The sequence below is a fragment of the Oenanthe melanoleuca genome, chromosome 7, assembly GCF_029582105.1.
Source record: "Oenanthe melanoleuca isolate GR-GAL-2019-014 chromosome 7, OMel1.0, whole genome shotgun sequence".
In the NCBI taxonomy this organism is placed as follows: domain Eukaryota; kingdom Metazoa; phylum Chordata; class Aves; order Passeriformes; family Muscicapidae; genus Oenanthe; species Oenanthe melanoleuca.
Genome location: NC_079341.1, coordinates 631,464 through 651,926, shown reverse-complemented (window position 1 = coordinate 651,926; position 20,463 = coordinate 631,464). Strand labels below are relative to the sequence as shown.

The following is a 20,463-nucleotide window of genomic DNA, read 5'->3' as shown; positions in this document are numbered from 1 at the left end:
TTAATTATGGCCCATCAGTCGAGATGAGTACCTTCAGCTTATGTGTGGATGTCCCTGTACTTGCAAGAGGAGTTTTCACAGCTGAGCCATTGCGTGAGGGAGGCCACTGGCATGATACTTACTCCACGTAGCAGGATTTGCCTCTTACCAGCCTCTTCCCTTACCTGCCAGCCGTTCTGCACCTGGCAGATCGCTGTATGCATCACTGGCAAAGCGCCAGGTGGATTGTTCGAGCCCTTGGCACCCGAGGTCCAGACCCCATCTCCCCATCAACATCCTCACATCCCGACCCACCCGCCCACAGCCCTTTCACACCCACAGCCCCTTCACCTTCTCATTAGCCCCACCCACCATCCCTTCTCTCCATCAGCTCCCGCTCCCCCTTCAATCCCTAAATCCCTTCTCAGCTCCATCACACACCAATCCCCCGCAGCCCCAAATCCCCGTCCATCCCCCGTCCCCCCCATCGCTGGGGGAAGGCCGCTCCCACTCCTCTCTCACTGCCTCGCACTGAGGGAGCGGCGTCGGGCGCTGCCGACCCGGCCATGTACGCGGGGCGTAGGCGGAGGAAGCCGGTGCAGCGGGCGTGAGTGAGGGCGAGGGGGCTGAGGGGGCCGGGATGAGGGGGTTCCCCTTCCCCGGTAACGCGGCTGTGCCCGGGGCAGGGATGAGGGGCTCCCCTTCCCCATTAACGCGGCTGTGCCTGGCAGGGATGAGGGGCTCCCCTTCCCCGGTAACGCGGCTGTGCCCGTGGCAGGGATGAGGGGGTTCCCCTTCCCCATTAACGCGGCTGTGCCCGTGGCAGGGATGAGGGGGTTCCCCTTCCCCATTAACGCGGCTGTGCCCGGCAGGGATGAGGGGGCTCCCTTCCCCGGTAACGCGGCTGTGCCCGGCAGGGATGAGGGGCTCCCCTTCCCCATTAACGCGGCTGTGCCCGGGGCAGGGATGAGGGGTGTCCCCTTCCCCATTAACGCGGCTGTGCCCGGGGCAGGGATGAGGAGGTTCCCTTCCCCATTAACGCGGCTGTGCCCGGGGCAGGGATGAGGAGGTTCCCTTCCCCATTAACGCGGCTGTGCCCTGGGCAGGGATGAGGGGGTTCCCTTCCCCATTAACGCGGCTGTGCCCTGGGCAGGGATGAGGGGGTTCCCTTCCCCATTAACGCGGCTGTGCCCGGGGCAGGGATGAGGGGGTTCCCTTCCCCATTAACGCGGCTGTGCCCGGGGCAGGGATGAGGGGTTCCCCTTCCCCATTAACGCGGCTGTGCCCGGGGCAGGGATGAGGGGTTCCCTTCTCCATTAATGCGGCTGTGCCCGGGGCAGGGATGAGGGGTTCCCTTCCCCATTAACGCAGCTGTGCCCGGGGCAGGGATGAGGGGGTTCCCCTTCCCCATTAACGCGGCTGTGCCCGGGGCAGGGATGAGGGGTTCCCTTCCCCATTAACGCGGCTGCGCCCGGCAGGACGGGGTCGGGCCTGGCTGAAGGCGGCGGCTCCAACCCGTCCAAGCGGCACCGGGAGCGGCTGAACCGGGAGCTGGAGCGGCTGGCGGGGCTGCTGCCCTTCCCTCCCGACGTGGTGGCCGGGCTGGACAAGCTCTCGGTGCTCCGCCTCAGCGCTGCCTTCCTGCGCGCCAGGAGCTTCTTGGGCGGTAAGGGACCCTACGGCCTCCCCCGTCCGCCCTTCCTGCCTGGAGCTGCCCCTTGTCTCTGTCCTGCACCTGTGTCACCCTCTCCTGCAATTCCTTTCCCCCCCACTCTCCACAATTCTTTGTGTATTTGTTTTCCTCCACAGACTATTTTTCGCTTTTAGTGTTCTGGGAGTTTTTTGCCCCTAAGTTTTGTGGGGCTTCCCTCACCAAAAACTTGTTTTCTTTCCCTGCCAGAATCGTGATTTCCCCTCCCGCCCCCCACCTCGCTTTCGGGAATTTCCTATCGATCGATCCCTCCTCGAGTTTTTGTGGGATTTCCCGCTCCCCCGCATCTTGGTTTCCCTCCTCAAATTTTGCCGGGTTTTTCCCCCACTGGAATTGTGTGGGTTTTCCGCCCTCGAATGTTTCTATCTGTAAGAGCGTCGATTTTTTTGCTTGTTTGAGTTGGTGTTTTTTCCCTTGAAATTGATTCCCTCTTTCCGCCTCGAATTTTGTGGGATTTCCCTCTCTCTCTCGAGTTTTGATGCTGGTTTTTTTCCCTTTTACCTTCGAATTTTGGGTTTGGTTTCTTCCCTAACCTCCACACCCCACCACCCCCTCCCCCTTTGAATTTTGGGGCTCCCTCCTACCCGATTTTTTTTTTTTTTTTTTTCTTTTTTTTTTCTTTCCACCTCAAATATTGGTGAGTTTTACTCCTTCGAATTTTGATTTTGTATTTACCCCCCCTGGAATTCTACCGTGTATCCCTGGAATTTTGTCCTCGTCGTCTCCCCGCCCCCCGCCCGAATATTTTGTTCTTTATCTGCCCTAGAATTTCAATCTTTATCCCCGCAGAATTTTGATTCCTTTCCCTTAAATTGCTTTTTTTCCCTTAAATTCCTTGTCTAGCCCACATTTCCTCGCTGTGCCAGGCTGGGGCTGCGTCCGGCTCTGCCGTGGGGTCGGAGGGATGAAGTTGATTTTGTTTGTGAGTTTCGCTGAGGTAGAAAATTCCGATTTATGAGGGAGGGTTGAGGCAGAGTCTTTTGCGTCTCGGCTGGGGAGCTTCCCAAGGAAGTGCCTTTTGTTTTTGGGAGCCTTTTATTTTTAACACTCTCTTTTAACCCCACTTAAAGGATGGGTAAGTGGGTGAGCTGGGAAAGGAATAGCCTGGGAGAGTTGTTTGCCTTGTGAACCAGGTCATCAGGAAATTTACTATTCTGAGATTGTCTCGTTGTTTAGGGTCTTTTCCAGCCCCCCTCCCCTGCATCATTCCATCTGGTTTAATTTCATGGCACCGATTTGCCGTTTGTCCTAGGCTGTGGGATGGCTTTCAGGCAGGTGTAGCAGGGAAGGAGAAAAGCTTCAGCCTTTCAGATGCAAGTACCCATTCTATTGCAGACCCAGCTGGGTCCTTTGTGACGTTAATAATTTAAGAAGAATCCTTAAATGGAACTCTGGGCAAGCTTATCAACAAAATAATTGATTTTAGGTGACTTTATCTACCTTGTTTGAGTGCTCCCTGAAAGAAGATAGTGAGAAAGCAAGGACAAAATTTGGGATGTGCTGCCATGGATTGTGAGGAGAAACAGCTGGAGCAGGTCTCAGGTGATGCCTGTGATTGCTGACAGCAATTCACCCAGCAAGTTTATGCTAGCCCATTCCCTGCTAGAATAAATACTTACCAGTTTATTAATTATTAATTGGTTTTAACGTTACTTCACCATCTCAGTTTACACATATCTCATACATGGGGAAGTTTGTACAGGCTTAAAGGCCTTTCATTTTTATAAGGATATGTTTTTCCTGGGGGTGTGAGGATTTTTGTTCTTTATGGTCTGAAGGGAAGCTGTCCCTGCTGCCTTTCTGCCTGTGTGGGGGAACCACTGAAGGCCTGCAGTTCATTGGCAGGAATCAGAGGATTTAAAGCTGCTCAGTGTTCTGTTGTTTAATCTTTGGAGTGGTTTAGAGATCATCAAGAGCTGCCTTTGCTGAGCAGGGTTATTTACCCAAACAAGCCCTTTCTCAGGCTGATGTGCTGGGTTGGTGGCTCTGCTGCCACCCTGGTGTCAGGCAGTGGCTTTCTGCAGGGCTTTGGAAAAGCAAAGGACAAGAGCATCCTGGTGTGTGTTTGTGGGCTGATTCTACTCAAATCTTTCTGGTGTAACAAAGCAGGAAGCAGCTCTGGGGGAGGAGGGATCTCAGCCAAGGTCTCCTCCTGATCCATGGCAGGTGGAAGAGGCTCCCTTTGTGATGGGGCAGCTGTGCTTCCTCTGTGAGATTCCCAGGTGCCTTTCCCCTCCCCCATTGCCTGACTCTGCAATCCCAAGTTCACACAAGTGCTTCCTTACCATGAAGGAGGGGAGCAGGATCCCGGGAGGGATGGAGACATTGGCAGAGGTGTCCTGCCAGGGAGCAGGATATCCAGTCCATCTGACATCCACCCTGCTGGACAAGCACCACCACCCAGCACCAGAACCAAGAGGGCCAAAAGGAGCTGAGGTGGGCTTCCATGCTATCCAAACATCAATCCCAGCTGATTTAAAGGCTTGTACCTCCTCCTTTCCCACCCAGGTCTCTTCCCCTACAACAGTGCTCCCAAATCCCTTATTTCTTACCTGCCTTGTTGAACAAATACTTGTAATTCTCATTTCCTGCCCTGGTCTTCCTCCCTGCTCTGCTGGAAGCTCTTTCAGCTATGGGGTTCAGTAGAGGTGGGACTTTGCCCCAGGGAACCTCCCTGTCCCCCTAGCCCATGTGCTGCTGTCCTGGGGGCTGCACAGAATGTCACACCAGCTGTTTGCCAGCAGCTTATCCCTGGTGGTGCCTGGCAGGGCTGCTCCCCTCTAATCCCTCCCTGTTCAACCCTTGGAGCGAGGGCCCAGCTGCTGGGAGGGGAGGTGTCCTGTCTCTTCCACCTCCCTCACCTTCTGGCAAGGGGGAGAGAAGAAAAGATGCTCCAGGTGAAGGTTTGCTGTCTTGTTCTGCAGGAGTATTTCTTATCAAAAAAAGAAGATGCCTCAAAGACCTTGTCATATGGCTGCCAGGTGCCATCTGTGTAGTTTGGGCCACTTAAACTCCTGGTGGGAGGTCAACTGGCAGATGTCACAACGGCCAGGGGCTTACTTTGGAGAAGCGCCTCTCAGTTTGTTCCTGCAGTGTGATGGAAAGGTCGTCTGAGCTGTGCTTCCCATCCTACAGCAAGCCTGGCCCTTCTGGTGTATGAGTAGCCCCTGCTGGGCTCACTTGCCCCTGGGGGCCAGCTGGGTGTCCCCAGGGTGCCATGTGCCTGATGTTCAGTGATGACATGATGCTCTGAATCAAGTCTAGGGTTTATGAGCTGTAGGAAGAGGTCTGTCGTTTGAACCCACAGCAATGGGCTAAGCCTGCCTTGGAGTGGGAATCCTCAGAGATGCAGATGCACCTCTGCCTGTGTGCATCTTTCTGCCTGGCTCTCTGGGCAGCTCAGGTGCATTGCTGGCTGGGAGGAGAGGGTAAAACCCCCTGGCACCTGCTGTGGCCTTTAGAAACTTTTGGCTCCAGAGGGGCTTGTTGGCTGCACAGTCTGTGACTGTGGATCAGAGAGTCGTTCTGGGCTCTGTGTGGTTTGAGCTCTGCATGAGTCTATTCTATACAGAAGCTTAAAGTCAGGTATCCAAAACTTAAGCAGTTTTTCTCTCCCGTGTTTCCTTAAAAGATAACACTCTTGTGGCTGTTGGGGGCTTGAGGATTTTCCCAGAGTGTTCTTAAAATCTTTGGTGGCTGCTGTAGGATTGATGTGCGGCCTCGGGGCTGAGCCTCACCCTTTGATCTGTGATATGAAACCAAATTGTTATTGCTGGATCTGTGGTGGCCCAAAAGGTGCCTGACCTGCAGTCACGTCAGCCTGGAAAAGTGCTTTTAATTATATCAGTATTATAGACTATATAACTGCCCCTGAAATCTCTGCTCAGGGATCTCTGCTTGAGATGGGGTGTGTGGGACTAACACTGCTCATCCCTTCACTTGTGTGCTCTCCTTCCTCCTGAGCTGTTCGTCAAGCACTGCAGGGAGCTGTAGCAGTGAAGCCTAAGGGCTGGTTTAAGAAAAACAAAGCCTAGTCCTGTGATCACTGTGCTCTCTTAATTGCCTAGGAAATGAGTTGACCTCACAGAGCAATTTCAGGTGGGGAAGTCTTGAGACTTCCCTTAGGTAGGCAGTTTTCCTGCTGCATGCTTTCCTTGCCAAGTGCTTTTTTGAGCCGCTCAGGAAAGCAGCTGGTAGGATGCTGGTGGAGCTCCCTGGGGCTCACAGCAGCCTCCTTGCTTCTAAAAGTGTAGTGAGATCTTTTAGGAGGCCATCCATTATTAACCACAAGCGTTCTTGAGTATCCACACCATTCAGGCAGGGATAAATAATTCATCTGTTTAATGAAATTTTTGTGAACAGGGAGCTGTGGCAGTATAAAGTTAAGTAAAACCGTGCTATCCATTATGATTTAACAAATGGGAAGTCAGCAAGTGTTTGTCAGTGGCTGGAAAAAGGGCTTTGAACAGTATTGGTGAGAACCCAATGGATGCTTCAACAAAGCAGGGAGAAGATGGCTCTGTGGCTTGGTGTCAGCAAATCTGTGCCCACTTCACTCACCATTTACATGTTTTCTAAATTTACAATATTTTCACTCTTACTGGCAATAAAATGTAGGAAAAAGCGATGTAGAGGGGTTGTTTGATGTGAGGGGAGTATACTGAGCAGCAGAGCTATGGTTCCCTCTGCCTGTGAGCAAGGAGGAGGTGGAGAAGTGGATGGCAAAGGGACATCTGGAGATCCACTCATGGAAGTAGAGACTTAACCATGAGGTAAGACCAGCTCTTCAGGGGATTGGCAGAAATGGCAGAGAGAGAGGTGAATAAAAGGCAGTTTTGTTAAGAAATCACTCAATCAGTCCTTCCCCCAGAGTGGCTGGTACATGCTGGGGTGTTTGGCAGAAGGCTTGTGGGGAGAACCATTACCAAAGTCCTTTTCTCTCCCCTCTCCATGATCTGCTCAGACTGACAGTGGCTATGCAGATGGCCCAGGCCTCTCCTGCAGCTCTTGAAGAGTCAGGAAGCTGTTTGGTTTCCTTCTCCTTCATCAACACCTGGAGCAGGTTTGGGATAGAGTTGTCTTATTTTTCTCCTTTGCAGTCAGTGGCTGATGGAAACCCTGCTCCCACCAGGAGCTTTTGCTGTGTGGAGGGAAGGGGGCTGGGAGATATCCTCTCAAAAATGTTAATTCCTGCTTGGTGGTGCAGAGATTTCCCAGGTCTACAAAGCCCTGGCAGGTTCAGGAGTTCACTGGCAAGCCTGGTAGGCAGCAAGGTGTCCCTGCAGCACCATGTGAAACAGATTCCCAGGCTGGAAGCACCTGGAGATGGAGGGAGGAAACCCACCCCGGTGGCCCCTCCTCTCTCCTAGTGACAGCACAGGGCTGGCAGGGAGCTGGTGAGCACCGTGTGTGAGGATGACCACAGGGCAGGGAGCTCATTATCCGGAGATGGGAGAGACTTTCTTCCTCTCAGCCAAAAGGCTCTTTGCAGCCCAATAGCCTGCAGGGCCTGGCAGAAGCTGTTTCTTGGAAGAAATAACAGGGCAATTGTGCAAGCCTCGATGCTTTCAGGTGGCCAGCTTCTGTCTCCTCACCTTTCTCCCTCCAGCAATAAAGGTGACACTGCTGGCCAGAGGGATGGAGCCCAGGAAAAGCCACTTCTCCCCTTTTTATCCTCCTGTTTTTTCCCTGCAAGTGCCTGTCCCCAGTTACTCAGTGAGGGCAAAGGCTACGCCTGGTCTTGTTGCTCTAGGTGAAGGAGAGTGCTGTGCCTGGAGTGCATCCCACCTTTCCTGGTGCCCAGCTCCAGGCGGGATGCACGCAGCAGGGAGGGGTCCGTGGCTTGTTCTGCTCCATCAGCCTGATGTGCTGTGACAGTTGTGCTGAATTGCTGACCCTGGGGGCTGCACGAGGCTATTTATGGACACACAAAGCTGGGGGACACTGGGCAGGATGCCAGCTTGGAGTGGCCACAGCCAAGAGCCTGTCCTCTTTGGGGATCTTTGGGTGACTCGGGCAGAAAAAGCGCTCTTTGGTGTGGGGAAACCTCGGTGGGAATTCTGGCTTGCTCCTCACACCCGGTGCTTGGATCCTGTTTGGTGGCAGACATCCCCAAGGAGGACAGTGGGCTGTCCTGTGCTGTTAATGGGTCTTCTCTGGCCCCACAGCCCAGATGCTGATAGCAAAGCCTGTTTTTAGGCAGCAGTTGGGATCAAGATTTCTGTTTGCAGGAGTGGTATCAATCCATTAAACCAGAGCCTGAACAGAGGGCAGCACCTTTAGCTGCTCCCCTGCCAGCCTAGTTTATTTCTATCTCTCACCTCCAGCACATTGGGCTGGGAGCTCACAGAGGAGAACTGGAGACCTTGAATAATTCATAGCTCCTGCATTTTGCTCCCAGCGAATCAGAAAAGCGAGTTGCTGGAAGGGCACTGGCACAAACCTGCTCCATCCACACCACAGGGCCCTGCCTGGGTGTCGTGCCATCTCTCAGGCTGTTCTGTGTGACAGCCTGTCCCTCTCAGAGGTTGTGTGTGGGCTCCACTCTGGATAGGGGACCCCAGGTGGTCCCTCAGGGTGGGAAGGAGTGAGGCCACAGCAGACTCTGTGTCCACCCCAGCTGGCTTGGACGTGACCCCCAAGTTGTACAAACACATGCTGTAACCTCAGTCCTGGTGTCAGCCTATCCCTGGCCAACTCCTGAAACAGTCTGGGCAGACTGAGCTTGGGGAATTCCCCAGAGCTCCCAGAAGCAGTGGGATTGATGCTTGATCAGGGATTTTTCTCTAAGTATTAGAGTAATGGGGTGTGCTTTGCCTTTGGTTATGGAGCAGAGTTGATCTCTGGGATGGTCCTGTGCCTGGTGGAAGATCTTTGTCCCCAAAGCCTGACTCTGGAACATCTACCTTTTGCAGTGTCTGATATCCTTCAGGATCAGCTCCATTCAGATGGAGGAGCTGAGTTTCAGCAGCTGCTTTGACAAAGCACAAGGAGCACAGAGCCTGCCTTTGTTTATGTACTGGTGGCTGCTGCCTTCTGACTCACTGTCCAATTGCTTCCAAAGTCCACTTGATGCTCCCATTGCCTCTGGGCCTGGCAGCCCTGCAGTCTGGGAGAGATCCAAGAGAGCTCTTGCTCCCTCTTGCTCCCTCCCAGGCCACCGTGGTGCTGCAGCTGGTGTTTGACACCTTTCCTTCCTGATCCCAGCAGGGAGCAGCTGGTTTACCAGCGGCCAAATGCTGTCCTCTGTCCTCATGGTGCTGGCAAGAGCCTCCCCAGCTTTCCTGTGAGCTCCTCTGGACAGGCCTGTCATGCACAGGCTTGTTGTCATCTTACCCTTTAATTATTTTCCACACCAAAATATCCCCAGCAGTCGATCTCTTGGGGAGCACAGAGCAAAATTTATGGGCACGTCGTTCAGCTCAGCTGAGTGACAGATTCCCTCAGCTCATGGATTGTGCATCAACCACTCTTAGATCTTGGGTGTCTGTGTCTGGATGCGTGTGTTTTCTGTGTTGTTTTTATCCCACTGTGAGCTGTGGCTTGCCTTAATTTGGTTGAGTAAACCCGCTGTGTTGCTGAACTGTAACGAGACATCAATGACTGAGCTGTATCCTTCAAAATGGCACATTCCTGATCCTAGGATTTGGTATAATGCCCCTTGGGTAGGGCAGACTGCTGCTGCTGTTGCCAGCATCTGCCAGGTGGTCAGGAACACCATGGTGTGGCCACAGGGCCAGGGCAGTGACTGTCCCTTGTGCTGGGCATTGCTGGGGCCAGACTTTGAATCCTCTGCTCAATTTTGGCCCCTCACAACCAGAAAGACATTGAGGGGCTGGAGCATGGCCAGGCAAGGGAGCAGAGCTGGGGAAGGGTCTGGAGCACAAATCTAATGAGGAACAGCTGAGGGAGCTGGGAAAGCCTGGAGAAAAGGAGGTTCAGAAGGGCCTTCGTGTTGTCCACAACTCCCTGACAGGAGAGGGATGGGCTGCTCTGCTTCTAGGGACCAAGAGATAGGACAAGAGGAAACAGCCTCAAGTTTGCCAGGGCAGGTTTAGTTTCAGTATTGGGAAAAATTTCCTCATTAAAGCAGTCAGGTATTAGACCAGGCTCCCCAGGGCAGTGGTGGATTCACTGCCCTGGGAAGTGTTCAGAAGACCTATGGGTGTGGCAGTTGGAGACATGGTTTGGTGGGGTCTTGGCAGTGCTGGGGAATGGTGGGGCTCTATGATCTTTCCTCAGCTTTAATGATTCCGTAATTCAGTGATTCTGATGCCTACCTGCCTTAAGCATCCCTGGCTTTACCTGCTTTTTAGTAGTAGGTTTTAAAAGGGGGAAATATAACGAGGAAGAGGGGGGATTCAGACTGAAACATTTGGGAGTGTTTGAGGGATGGGGAAACATCCTCTTAAAATTGATTCTTGTGAGGGGTAAAGTGAAGGGCTGTGGCTGTGTGGTGGCTTCCCCTCCACTGTCCAGCTTGCAGCATTCCAGCTGTTGTGGCAGTGTGTTCCTGCAGCACTGATGTCCCTTCCCCTTCCTTGGTGCAGGTGCTCTGAAGAATCCTGGTGCTAAAGAAGTCCAGAGGGATGGAACCTGTGGTACCAGACCAGCTCTGGGCTTGGCAGCTGTTCCAGAGGGTGAGCTGCTCCTACAGGTTAGTGTTCCTCACAAATGTCTTCATGGGATCTTCCTCTTGTTCCTCTTCTAGCTCCTTTGAGTTTTACCCCAAAACCAGGCCATTATGTTGCTGATGGCAGGTGATTTGTGATTTCATGTGGTATAGCTCACTGTGCTTCTCACTGGGCAGGAGTTTAAGACCTCCAGAGGTCTCTGGGGCAGAAACTGTTGCTCCTTTCCTGCTTTTCCCATTATTACTGGAAAAAATTGCCATTTGTAAAAAAAATGTTAATTGCTATATGTAGGGAACATCTTGGGATTTCTGAGCATGGATATCGATATTTGCTGCTTCTCTTCCCTCAAGTCTAAGTTTGCCAGAGGTATAACATGGGAACCAAACTGAGCAAGATGTTTGAGTGCAGTTTTCAGCATAGGCACACTGATTCTGACTGGGGAATGTTGTCCAAATACTGGTGAAAACAGGGAGGAAAATATTGTGGGTGTCTCTCCTGATTCTGAGGAAATGTGTGACACTGAGCACACAGACAGGTGCTGATGGGCTGTGTGCTCATCCCTTAAACACAGGGTGGGTGGGTGTATCCCAGGAGCTCTGTTTTTCCCAAGTGGTCTCCTTTGGTGATGCTGGAGATGAGGCTGGTGATGCTGTAGCTGCCATGGTTTGGTCAGAGGTGCCAGGAAGTCACCTTCTGTCTCCAAACTGTGTGCTGGGAATGGGTAGAAGTCAGGCTCTGGCAGCACAAGGTCCTGCAAGAACACAAGTCTGCTGTCCCCTGCTGGCACGGGCTGTGGCACTGTCCCCTGCTGGCACGGGCTGTGGCACTGTCCCCTGCTGGCACGGGCTGTGGCACTGTCCCCTGCTGGCACGGGCTGTGGCACTGTCCCCTGCTGGCACGGGCTGTGGCACTGTCCCCTGCTGGCACGGGCTGTGGCACTGTCCCCTGCTGGCACGGGCTGTGGCACTGTCCCCTGCTGGCACGGGCTGTGGCACTGTCCCCTGCCTGCCCAGGCACGGGCTGTGGCACTGTCCCCTGCCTGCCCAGGCACAGGCTGTGACACTGTCCCCTGCCTGCCTGTCCTCCAGCACAAGCTGAGTGTGCTGGGCAGCCCCAGCTGCTGTCCAAATGCTCACTCAGCATGAAGTGTGATTACCATCCTGCCTGAGAGCTGAGGATCTCTGTGTCTGGTGGGAGAAGTTCTAAAGCCGGCCTGGTTAATAACCAGAAACCTAAGGGTTTTCTCTCAGGATGTAACAAATTTGCTCAGCATTGGGTTGGGGGCGTGGTGATGGATGTCCTGCTTATCAGCTCCTCCCACAGTTGGGTATCATCCTTTTAGAGGTACCAAACTGGGCCTGAAAAGCTGGTTCAGCTCTCTCAGGATCTGTCTGTGTGACCCTGGGTGTGGCAGGAGCTCACAATCTGTCTCTGTACCCCCAGGGAAACATTCCTCCATATTTATAAACATGCTTCTACCTGGTCTGTCACCTCTGATGGCCAAACTTCCTTCATCTCTCGATCTGCTCTGATTCTTCCCCTCTCCCCCTCTGAAGCTGCTCAAAGGGTTAAAGTGCATTTGGCGACACTAATTAACCTCTGCAGCAGATTCCCACACACTGTGATCAACCCCAGTAAATAGAGAGAGCATTTGTGCCTGGAATAAAGGGAAGGAGAGGGGGAGAAACTCTGACCCGGACAATGAAACAGGAGTTGGCAGCAACAATAGCTGGGCTTGGCTGAGACTACATGCCAGGCCCTAATTAATGCTGATGTCTGTACATTATGAAGTGGGGGAAGCAGGCCAGGCCTGGCTGCTGTGGCTTCCCTTCCAGGTTAGTGGTACAGGATGGTTTTGGCTCTGAAAAGCCACAGGGCCCACGCTGCAGGAGCCCTGCCTTCCAGAGAGGTCCTGCTTCATGCTGCCACAGTGTCCCCATGGGGATCTGTTGCCCTTAGGGAGGGGTGGCCGTGTGGTGGTGTCAGGGCAGTGAAAGCTCTTCAGCTTCTGGCAAGATAAACCAATGATTTTCATGGGGTTTCGCTGCCTTTTCTCTTGGGCAGCACCATGGGCTTGAAGGTGTCTGCTGGGTGACTCTGGCACCCAGACTTGGGGACTCTGAGTCACAGAGTGATGTCTGCCAGCTGGGCTCACAGAGTACTGCTGAGGGGCTGCTCTCAGCCCTTGCAGGAGGGATGACAAGGTCTCCAAAGCCCTGGGCTCTGTGCCACAGAGGCTTGCAAGGATTGGTGCTGTGCCTGCAGCACTTGAGGGTGCTTACCTGGATCTTGCCAGTGCATGTGTTAGCAGTGTCAGCCTGTGAGCTCCTGCCTGCTGCCACAGAGCAGGGATGGAAAGACAGGGCTTCTGGAAAGGAGCTGTAACTCCCAAACTGGTAGGGAAGCTCCTCTGCCCCTTCTAGTCTTCTCCAGGTGTAAAGAACCCTGTCAGCCAGAACCCTGGTCCCTGCTCGTGTGTCCTGTCCTGCCAGCCGTGGGGCTTTTAAAAGCTGTGGGAGAACACCCAAATTACTTCCCAAATTCATTAAACTGGTAGCAGTGAGCCCATCTTGAGTGATTTAGAGGATCTGAGCAGTTCAACCCATTCCTGCCAGGAAGCCTACTGTTCCTTTGAATATTGACTTTGAAATCCTGTGGCTTGAGGGATGGATGGAAGGACCTGTGAAATGTCTAAATGTGTAACATTAAAAATGCAATGGAAACTTCAGATTGATGGCTGCATTTGCTCCCCTCTGTGGGAGGGCTTGGTGTTTCAATCCTACACAGGCACAGAAGCTTTGGGTATTTATTTTGTGAAAACAGAGCACAGCATTCAGCCCTAAGGGGTGTGGGGTGTGCATGAACCAGGTAGTGCTCCAGAGGAAGTGCTCTTAGAGGGAATTCTCCAGCCTGAGTGATTCTGTGGTATATTGGCTGAAAAGAAAAGCGTGCTGGAGTCACCCAGGAATTCTGTGGCTTTCCGCTAAGTTCAGGCACCAGACTCAGACTGAATTCCCTGCTGCTTTGGAAGAAATAGGCTTTTCAAAAATCAGATTGGTTTTGGTGCAATTTTAAATCCAAACTCTTATGCTTTAGCTTTTGGCTTTTCCATTTCCACTGGTTAAGGCCCTTTCAGCACTGGCCACCTTGAGGAGAGCAAGCAGTGGAGACAACACCTTCCTTGGCCTTGCTCCTTGCCCATGGACAGTCCAGACCACACCATGGTCCTTCTCCAGGCCACTCCTCTGGAACCTGGAATGGCCACACACAACTGCTAAGGCTCTCAAGGCTGTTGGAAACAACTCATTTCCACCAGAATGGACCTGTTCCTGCTGGAGTCTGCCTTCATCCTGTAAGAAGTTCAGAGGTTTTTATCTGCTCCCTGCATGGGATGAGATAAATGTCCAAAGCTGAGTCTGAGTCAATGCTCCCAGGATGGAAGCACAGTTTTTCATCAGTCTGGATTAGGATATTCTCAGGCAGCTGTAGGGAAGAGCTGTGTGACCTCAGAGAGGCCATCTGTGGTGGCTCAGCTGCCTGCTGGCCAGGCTTTGGGTGACAGGTATCCTGCTGGAAAAGTGGTGTGATTGTGGCCTGTACCTGCTGATCTCCTCTCTCCTACAGGCTCTCAATGGCTTTGTGCTGGTGGTGACATCAGAAGGGCTGATATTTTACTCCTCACATACAATCCAGGACTATCTGGGATTTCAACAGGTTGGTGGGACTCTGATTTGCTGTGGAGAGTGGATTTTTCCTTGGTGGTGGAGAACAGCCCCAAGTTCCCTGCAGGGAGGAGGCTCTGCAGGGGTCACAGGGTCTCAGGGAGCTGTCTGGGGCTTTTCCTTGGTCTTGGGAATTTGGACTCCATATTGCCAGACGTGGTCATTGGTAGGTGACAAGGGACTTCATCAGCCCATAGATACTTTCCAGCAGCTGTGCTGATGGGGCCTTCATGGGGTTCATGGCTGTGGTGAGATGTTTGGGATTCCTTGCCCAGTTTGCCTGGGGTGCCCACTCAAATCCTGGTAAATCCTGCAAGGCTTCAGTGCTTTGAGCACCCAGGTAATTTGGAGGGCACTACATCAGGTATACAGGGAGGTGGGACTTAGCTGCAGTTCTTCAGCTGCTGTGGTTCAGTGTCACCCACACACAGCTGGCTGTCCCCAGCACCTGGGCTAGATGAGACTTGTCTACCTGGGCACAGAGAGCAAGTCCCAGGGCATTGTTCTCTTGGGAGCAGTCTAGAGATGGGGTGGCCTTGCTCCTGTTTTGTCCTCAAATCCATGATTTTCCTCTCATTTCTTAAGTCAGCACTAGGATTTTGAGTTATGGGTGCATCAGAGGGAAGCTCTATTGGCTTTTGGGCTCTTTGGGCTTCTGTTGGGGAGGAAGTCAGGCCAAACTTGGGCAAGGGGTCCTTAAAGCCAGATGTGCTGTCTGTTCCCACCAATGTCAGTTTTGGAGGAAAGGTTCCAACCTCAGTTAGCTGAGGATCCATTTGAGCACCAGGGAAGCTGGGCAAGATAAAACCAACTGTGGCTGTGACAGGCTGTTCCCAGGTGGGACATGAAACCTGGGACAGGCTGCAGAGCTCACAAGATGGCATGTCCCCTCTAGACAGATGTCATGCACCAGAGCATCTTTGAGCTGATCCACACTGAGGACCAGCCGGAATTCAGGCGCAACCTCCACTGGGCCCTGGACCCACCACGCACTCCCAAGGGTGAGCCTTCTCCAGCAGGTAAAGGCAGGCTGCCATCCTGGCTGACATAAGGTGTGTGGCTCCCCAGGGATGCTGGGAGCCCAGCTTGCTGTCACCACTGCACCCATATGCAGGCCATGGATTCATTCAAATGTTGTGGCTTTCCCCCAGTTTCTCTTGCTGTGCTCTGCAAACTGCTGCAGTACCCAGTGCTGGGGACCTCCAACCCAGCTGAGGTGAATCCTTGCTTGATCCTCTCTGTCCCTCTCTTTCACAGTGGGGAAGAGTGTTGATTCCTGTGCTGCCATCTACAAGCCAGAGCAGCTGCCCCCAGAAAACTCCTCCTTCCTGGAGAGGAGCTTTGTGTGCCGCTTTCGCTGCCTCCTGGATAATTCCTCCGGCTTCCTGGTGAGTACAGATCCTCCCCAGCAGGAGAGGGGCAGGCTTACCACAGGGGTTAATGCCACCACTGAAACCACCCCCTGCCATGTGCAGCACCTGCCTCTCTCAGCAAGAGACCTTGCCTCTTTTTCATTGGTTTCGCCTGTACCTACAGCCTCTACTCTCAGAAATGCTGAATCTTGAACAAAAGTGCTTTTCTGCCCTGTGTTTTGCTTGTTAAACGCATGTCTTAAGATCAAGTATGTAGTGGACATCCCTCCTTTTCTCTGCACTGGAGAGCACAAGGTGCCCAGAAAAACTGTGGGTCCATCCCTGGGAGTATCCAAGACCAGATTAGATGAGGTCTGGAGAAGCCTGGGGTAGTGGAAAGTGTCCTGGCCTATTGCAGAGGGATTGGAATGAGACGATCCTTAAGGTCATTCCACCCAAAACCATGCTGTGATTAGGTGATCCTATTTATACCAACTCTGCAGACAGATGTCTTGCTTTCTGTGTAGCTCACTTCCTTCTCACTTTTCTGCATGTCACTGAGCTTTTCTTTTCTTCCTAGGCTTTAAACCTTCAAGGCAGGCTAAAATTCCTTCATGGGCAGAACAAAAGGTCTGAAGATGGCTCTGCCATGCCCCCCCAGCTCGCTTTGTTCGCCATCTCCACGCCCCTGCAACCCCCGTCCCTCCTGCAGATCCAAACCAAGAACATGATCTTCAGGACCAAGCATAAGCTAGACTTCACCCCCTTGGCGTGTGATGCCAAGTAAGCAGCAGAGCTTCCAGTCCTCTGTTCCAGACATCCCACCCCCACCCTGCCTCTGAGCTGAGTCTGCTGTCTCTCTCACAGGGGGAAGATTGTCCTGGGCTACACCGAGGCGGAGCTGCGGATGTGTGGCACTGGGTACCAGTTTGTCCATGCTGCTGACACGCTGTACTGTGCTGAGAACCACATCAGGAGTAAGAGTCCCCGCTGTGGTCACTTGTGCTGATGAGTGGGCTGGGACTTGGGCAGCTCCATGTGCTGCTCTGTCAAGCCTAGTGGCTCTTTCCCCACAGAGTGCTTTGCTGTGCTTGCTCCTGTTGCTGCAGGAAGCTTGGGACAGAGTGCAGCGAGGGCTGTTCAGCGGGATGGTGTCCCCTGTGCATGCCAGCCGTGCTGCCACTGTTGCCAGCTGGCAAGGGCAGTGTGCCATGGTGACAGCCCTCGTGCTTCCTCCCGGCAGTGATGAGGACGGGGGAGAGTGGCCTGACAGTGTTCCGGCTGCTGACCAAGGACAACCGCTGGAAGTGGGTGCAGGCCAACGCACGCCTCGTCTACAAGAATGGCAAACCCGACTACATCGTGGTCACACAGAGACCCCTCGTGTACGTGCTGGGGCTGGTATGGGCACAACCTGGCTCTTTCCATGGTTCTGGGACATCCTGAGCAGGGCAGGATGTTGGATTTGTCGTTGCTGCTTGTGCCTTTTAAAGGAGCAGCAGTGGCATTCTGGGCTTGGTGCTGGTCTTGCTGCAGGTGTTTTGTTTTTGTATGTGTGTGTATTTGTGTGAATGCATGTTGGCTGTAGCAAAGGGGCTATGGCTTGCAGGGATCACAACTGCCCACTGCAGAAGCACTTGTGGGGTGAGTTTGTGCATGTGTCAACCACGTGTCCTCTTCCTGCCCTGCAGAGATGAAGAAGGAGGAGAACACCTTCGGAAGAGGTCCACGCATCTTCCCTTTACCTTTACTACAGGAGAGGCACTTCTGTACCAAAGCACTCGCCCTCTCCTGGGCTTCCCTGACCTTTACCAGAGCAAAGGAAAGCCCTGCAAGTCCAAGAAGCCCTCCTGCAGCCATGTAGGGCACTCCCAGAAGAATGGCATCGACCCCAGGTCCCTGCTGGGCACTGTGATGCGACAGCATACGGCAGAGTGTGCCTCCCACCCACCTCCCACCGTGAACCCTTCCTTCAGCAGCGCTTTCCAGCTCGGGGATGTGTCTTTGCCAGGTGCAGGAGGGGGTGCCTGGAGTACAGGCACAGCTCCAGCTTCTTCAAGTGGCAATAGCCTCCAAGAGAAGCTGCTGGATTTGCAGCAAGAGGACCCTCTCTTGGCCACCATGAACTCACTCTCAATTAAGAGTGATGAGAGCTGTTCCAACGAGCTCTTCGGTGCTTTGGAGGGCCTGGGCTTGAATGCTGAGGACCTGGAGCTCCTGCTGCTGGATGAGAAAATGGTGATGGTCAATATGGACCCAGGGCAGTCCCCATTCCTGAATGACAGCCTGGCCAGCGAGCAGATTCTCTCCTCTGTCCCCAGCCCTCCAGTGGATGAGCATGAGGGAGGGCAGCAAGTCTGTCCTCTGCCAGGCACTGCTTCATGCCATATGGAGAGCAAGGACTCAAGGTGCCACCTGGCACAGCATGCAGGGCAGCCCAGCACTGCCCTGGGCCAGCCCCCTGCCCTGCTGTGGGAGCAGGCCCTTGGTGCTGTGCCAGGGCTGGTCGTGGAGCTTGCTAAGCAGGAAGAGCCATCCAGTGGCTCCCAGTGGAGACCAGCTGGGGAGCAGACTGTGCTTCACTTCCTCCAGCCAGGGCAGGGCACCCCATGGGACAGGGCCCCCAGCTCAGCCCCAAGAGCCCCCTGCCTGCAGGAGCCACTGAGGGCTGGGCAGCTGCAGGGAGACTTGCCAGCTGTGCAGCCTGTCCTGGGTGATGCCCACCAGTCCTTCTCCTTGCCCAGCCAGTGCCAGGACCAGCTGAAGCACCATCACTTGCTGATGAATGGAGTGTGTGGCCACAGCCCCAGCTCCTCTCCACACTCCAGCCGATGGCAGGACTATGCTTACCCACTCCTGGAGTCTCCAGCTCAGCCTAGCATTCATGGCCTCAGCCAAGACGTGATCTCCCAGCCCCAGGGCTGTTTGGGTGTGTCCTCACAGCACTTCAACCTGAAGAGCAGCATGGAACCTGCTGGCACTGGAGACTCCTGGGAGAAGAAGGCTCCAGACCCCGGTTTTGTTCCTGCTTCCTACCAGCTTATTCCTGAAAAGCAGCTGAGCCCTGTTCCCTCTGTGCCCCATCACCCTTTCCCTGGCTCTGCTGCAGGGCATACTGGGAGCATCAGCAGTCCTTTGGAGACTCTGGATTCCTATGGGACACATGCCTCTGCACTGAGCCAGGGGGGCAGGCACAGGGTAAGGGCTTTGCTCCACTCTGGGACTCAGTGTTTTCTTGCTGGGAATCAGCCCAGCTGATAACCCTGTTCTCTGTCTCTCTCCTAGCCCTGCAGCACCTGTGGTTTGCCCAGCTCTCCCATGGAACTGCCCCAAGACTACCCAGTGCTGGGGCAAAGCCTGGCACTGCCCTGCCAGCCTCAGCCCCGGGCAGAAGTGCTGCCAGCTTCCTCTCACGCCTCCAGGGAGGACTTCTGCTTCTAGGAGAGAGAGGGATGGACAAAGCAGGACTGTTCCCTGGGGAAGGAGCAAACTTCAAGCTGCAGATAACAAGCCTTCCCCACTTCTGTGCACATCCTGCCCGTGCTATTGATGTTGGTCGCTTTGGCTCACCTGGGGGGTTTTGCCCCTTTCTCAACTTCCCACTGTCGTGCTCCCTGTGCTGTTCCCATGCTGGTGTCCCTGGCCTGGGGAGGGACAGCAGCACGGCTGGAGGACAGATTTCCCAGGGTGCTGGAGGAAGCTGAGCTGTGGTTGCAAGTCAGCCTAGGAGTCCAACCAAAGCTTTGTATTTACATGCATGATCCAGCATGCATACAAGCCTCATAAAAGCCTGTCCTAAAGAAAGAGACACAAGTTTTCACCTCTTATATTAACTCTTCTGCTAACCCAGCCAGGTACTTATGACTGTAGCCTCGTTGTACAGATATTGCCTGTTTTATAAGGAAAATGAGCCTTGTGTGGTGTTCTTGTGTTGCTCTGATCCTTTCCCACCCCAGCTTTCCCTGTGTCCCAGGTGTTCCCAGTGTTTGGGATCCAGGTTAGAGCTCCTGTAGCAAACACCCTGGGTCTTGCTGTACTGTACAAGACATGCCCAGATTGACTGCTAAAGTGGTTCTCTCTGGGTGATGGCCTCCAAGATACCCTCAGACTTCAAGTCTCAAAGTTTCCAGTTAAAAAACAGAAAATTCAGTAAGATAAAGAAAATCAGTATAATGCTACTTAATTGTAAGAACTGAGAGAGTGGTATTTTCCCACAGAAAGAAACCCACAGCCCATAGGTGTGCATAATGAGAGTTGACAGATTTATTTTTTTGCCACTCTAGTAGAAGGAAAAAAACTCTTACCATCACAAAGCAGCATCCTGTGGAATGGGATGAAGAGGTTCTTTAAAAGATCAGAAACACGGTAATCCTTTAAGAAACCTGACAAAGCTCATCCCTCCCTTCTCCTGCTTGCCCACCTTTGGATTCATGTGAATTCCTATTGGTTTTGTTTCAATAAATGGTTTTTGGAGCTCCTCCCTGCTCTCTCCCTCGCTGGTTGTCTCTTCCCAACCTGGAGCATGTCAGGGTTTGCTGGCTGCAGCATTGGAGCCTGGGACACAATGGGTTGGGTTGGAAGGGATCCTGAGGAGCACTTGGAGCCTTTGGGATGTACACAGTCCATGTGCCAGCTCCTACCATGGATGTTTGAAAGGAACTGGAAAATCTGACAGAGAAGGGTGAGTGTATAAAAAACCATACAATATTCATACAATAATATGTATTATGTGTACATAATGTTGCAAGTAGATATATTGACATATAAAGTATGTCTATTTATACAAAGTCTCTATAGTTTCTAGTATGTAATAGAAAACATCTTTTCAGAGAAATGAGCTGATTCTTTTCTCCTGCACTGTTGATTTTTCAACCCGGAAATTAGAAAAAACACAGGTTTGTTTTCTCTGAATGCTGAGTTTTCCAACATTCCCGCCCCTTCCTGGCACCTCTTTTTCCTTAGCAAATTAAGGCAGTTTTGAAATGTTTCTGAATTTTTGATGGAGATGTGCTGGGAGTGTTTGATCTTTTATGGTTTCTATGCTGTACTCTGCTTTTTCCTCCCTT

The 20,463-nt window shown here is 53.0% G+C and overlaps 1 protein-coding gene across 1 annotated transcript; it reads left to right on the top strand.

Annotated features, from left to right (window-relative positions):
• The first annotated feature begins 545 nt into the window (after positions 1-545).
• LOC130255600 (aryl hydrocarbon receptor-like) lies at positions 546-20,078 on the top strand. Its single transcript, XM_056496492.1, has 11 exons — positions 546-586; positions 1,458-1,645; positions 10,240-10,346; positions 13,948-14,037; positions 14,941-15,064; positions 15,303-15,433; positions 15,978-16,180; positions 16,265-16,374; positions 16,641-16,782; positions 17,089-18,595; positions 18,683-20,078. The coding sequence occupies exons 1-11, from the start codon at positions 546-548 to the stop codon at positions 18,836-18,838; spliced, it is 2,799 nt and encodes a 932-aa protein (XP_056352467.1). The 3' UTR covers positions 18,839-20,078.
• The last annotated feature ends 385 nt before the right edge of the window (positions 20,079-20,463 follow it).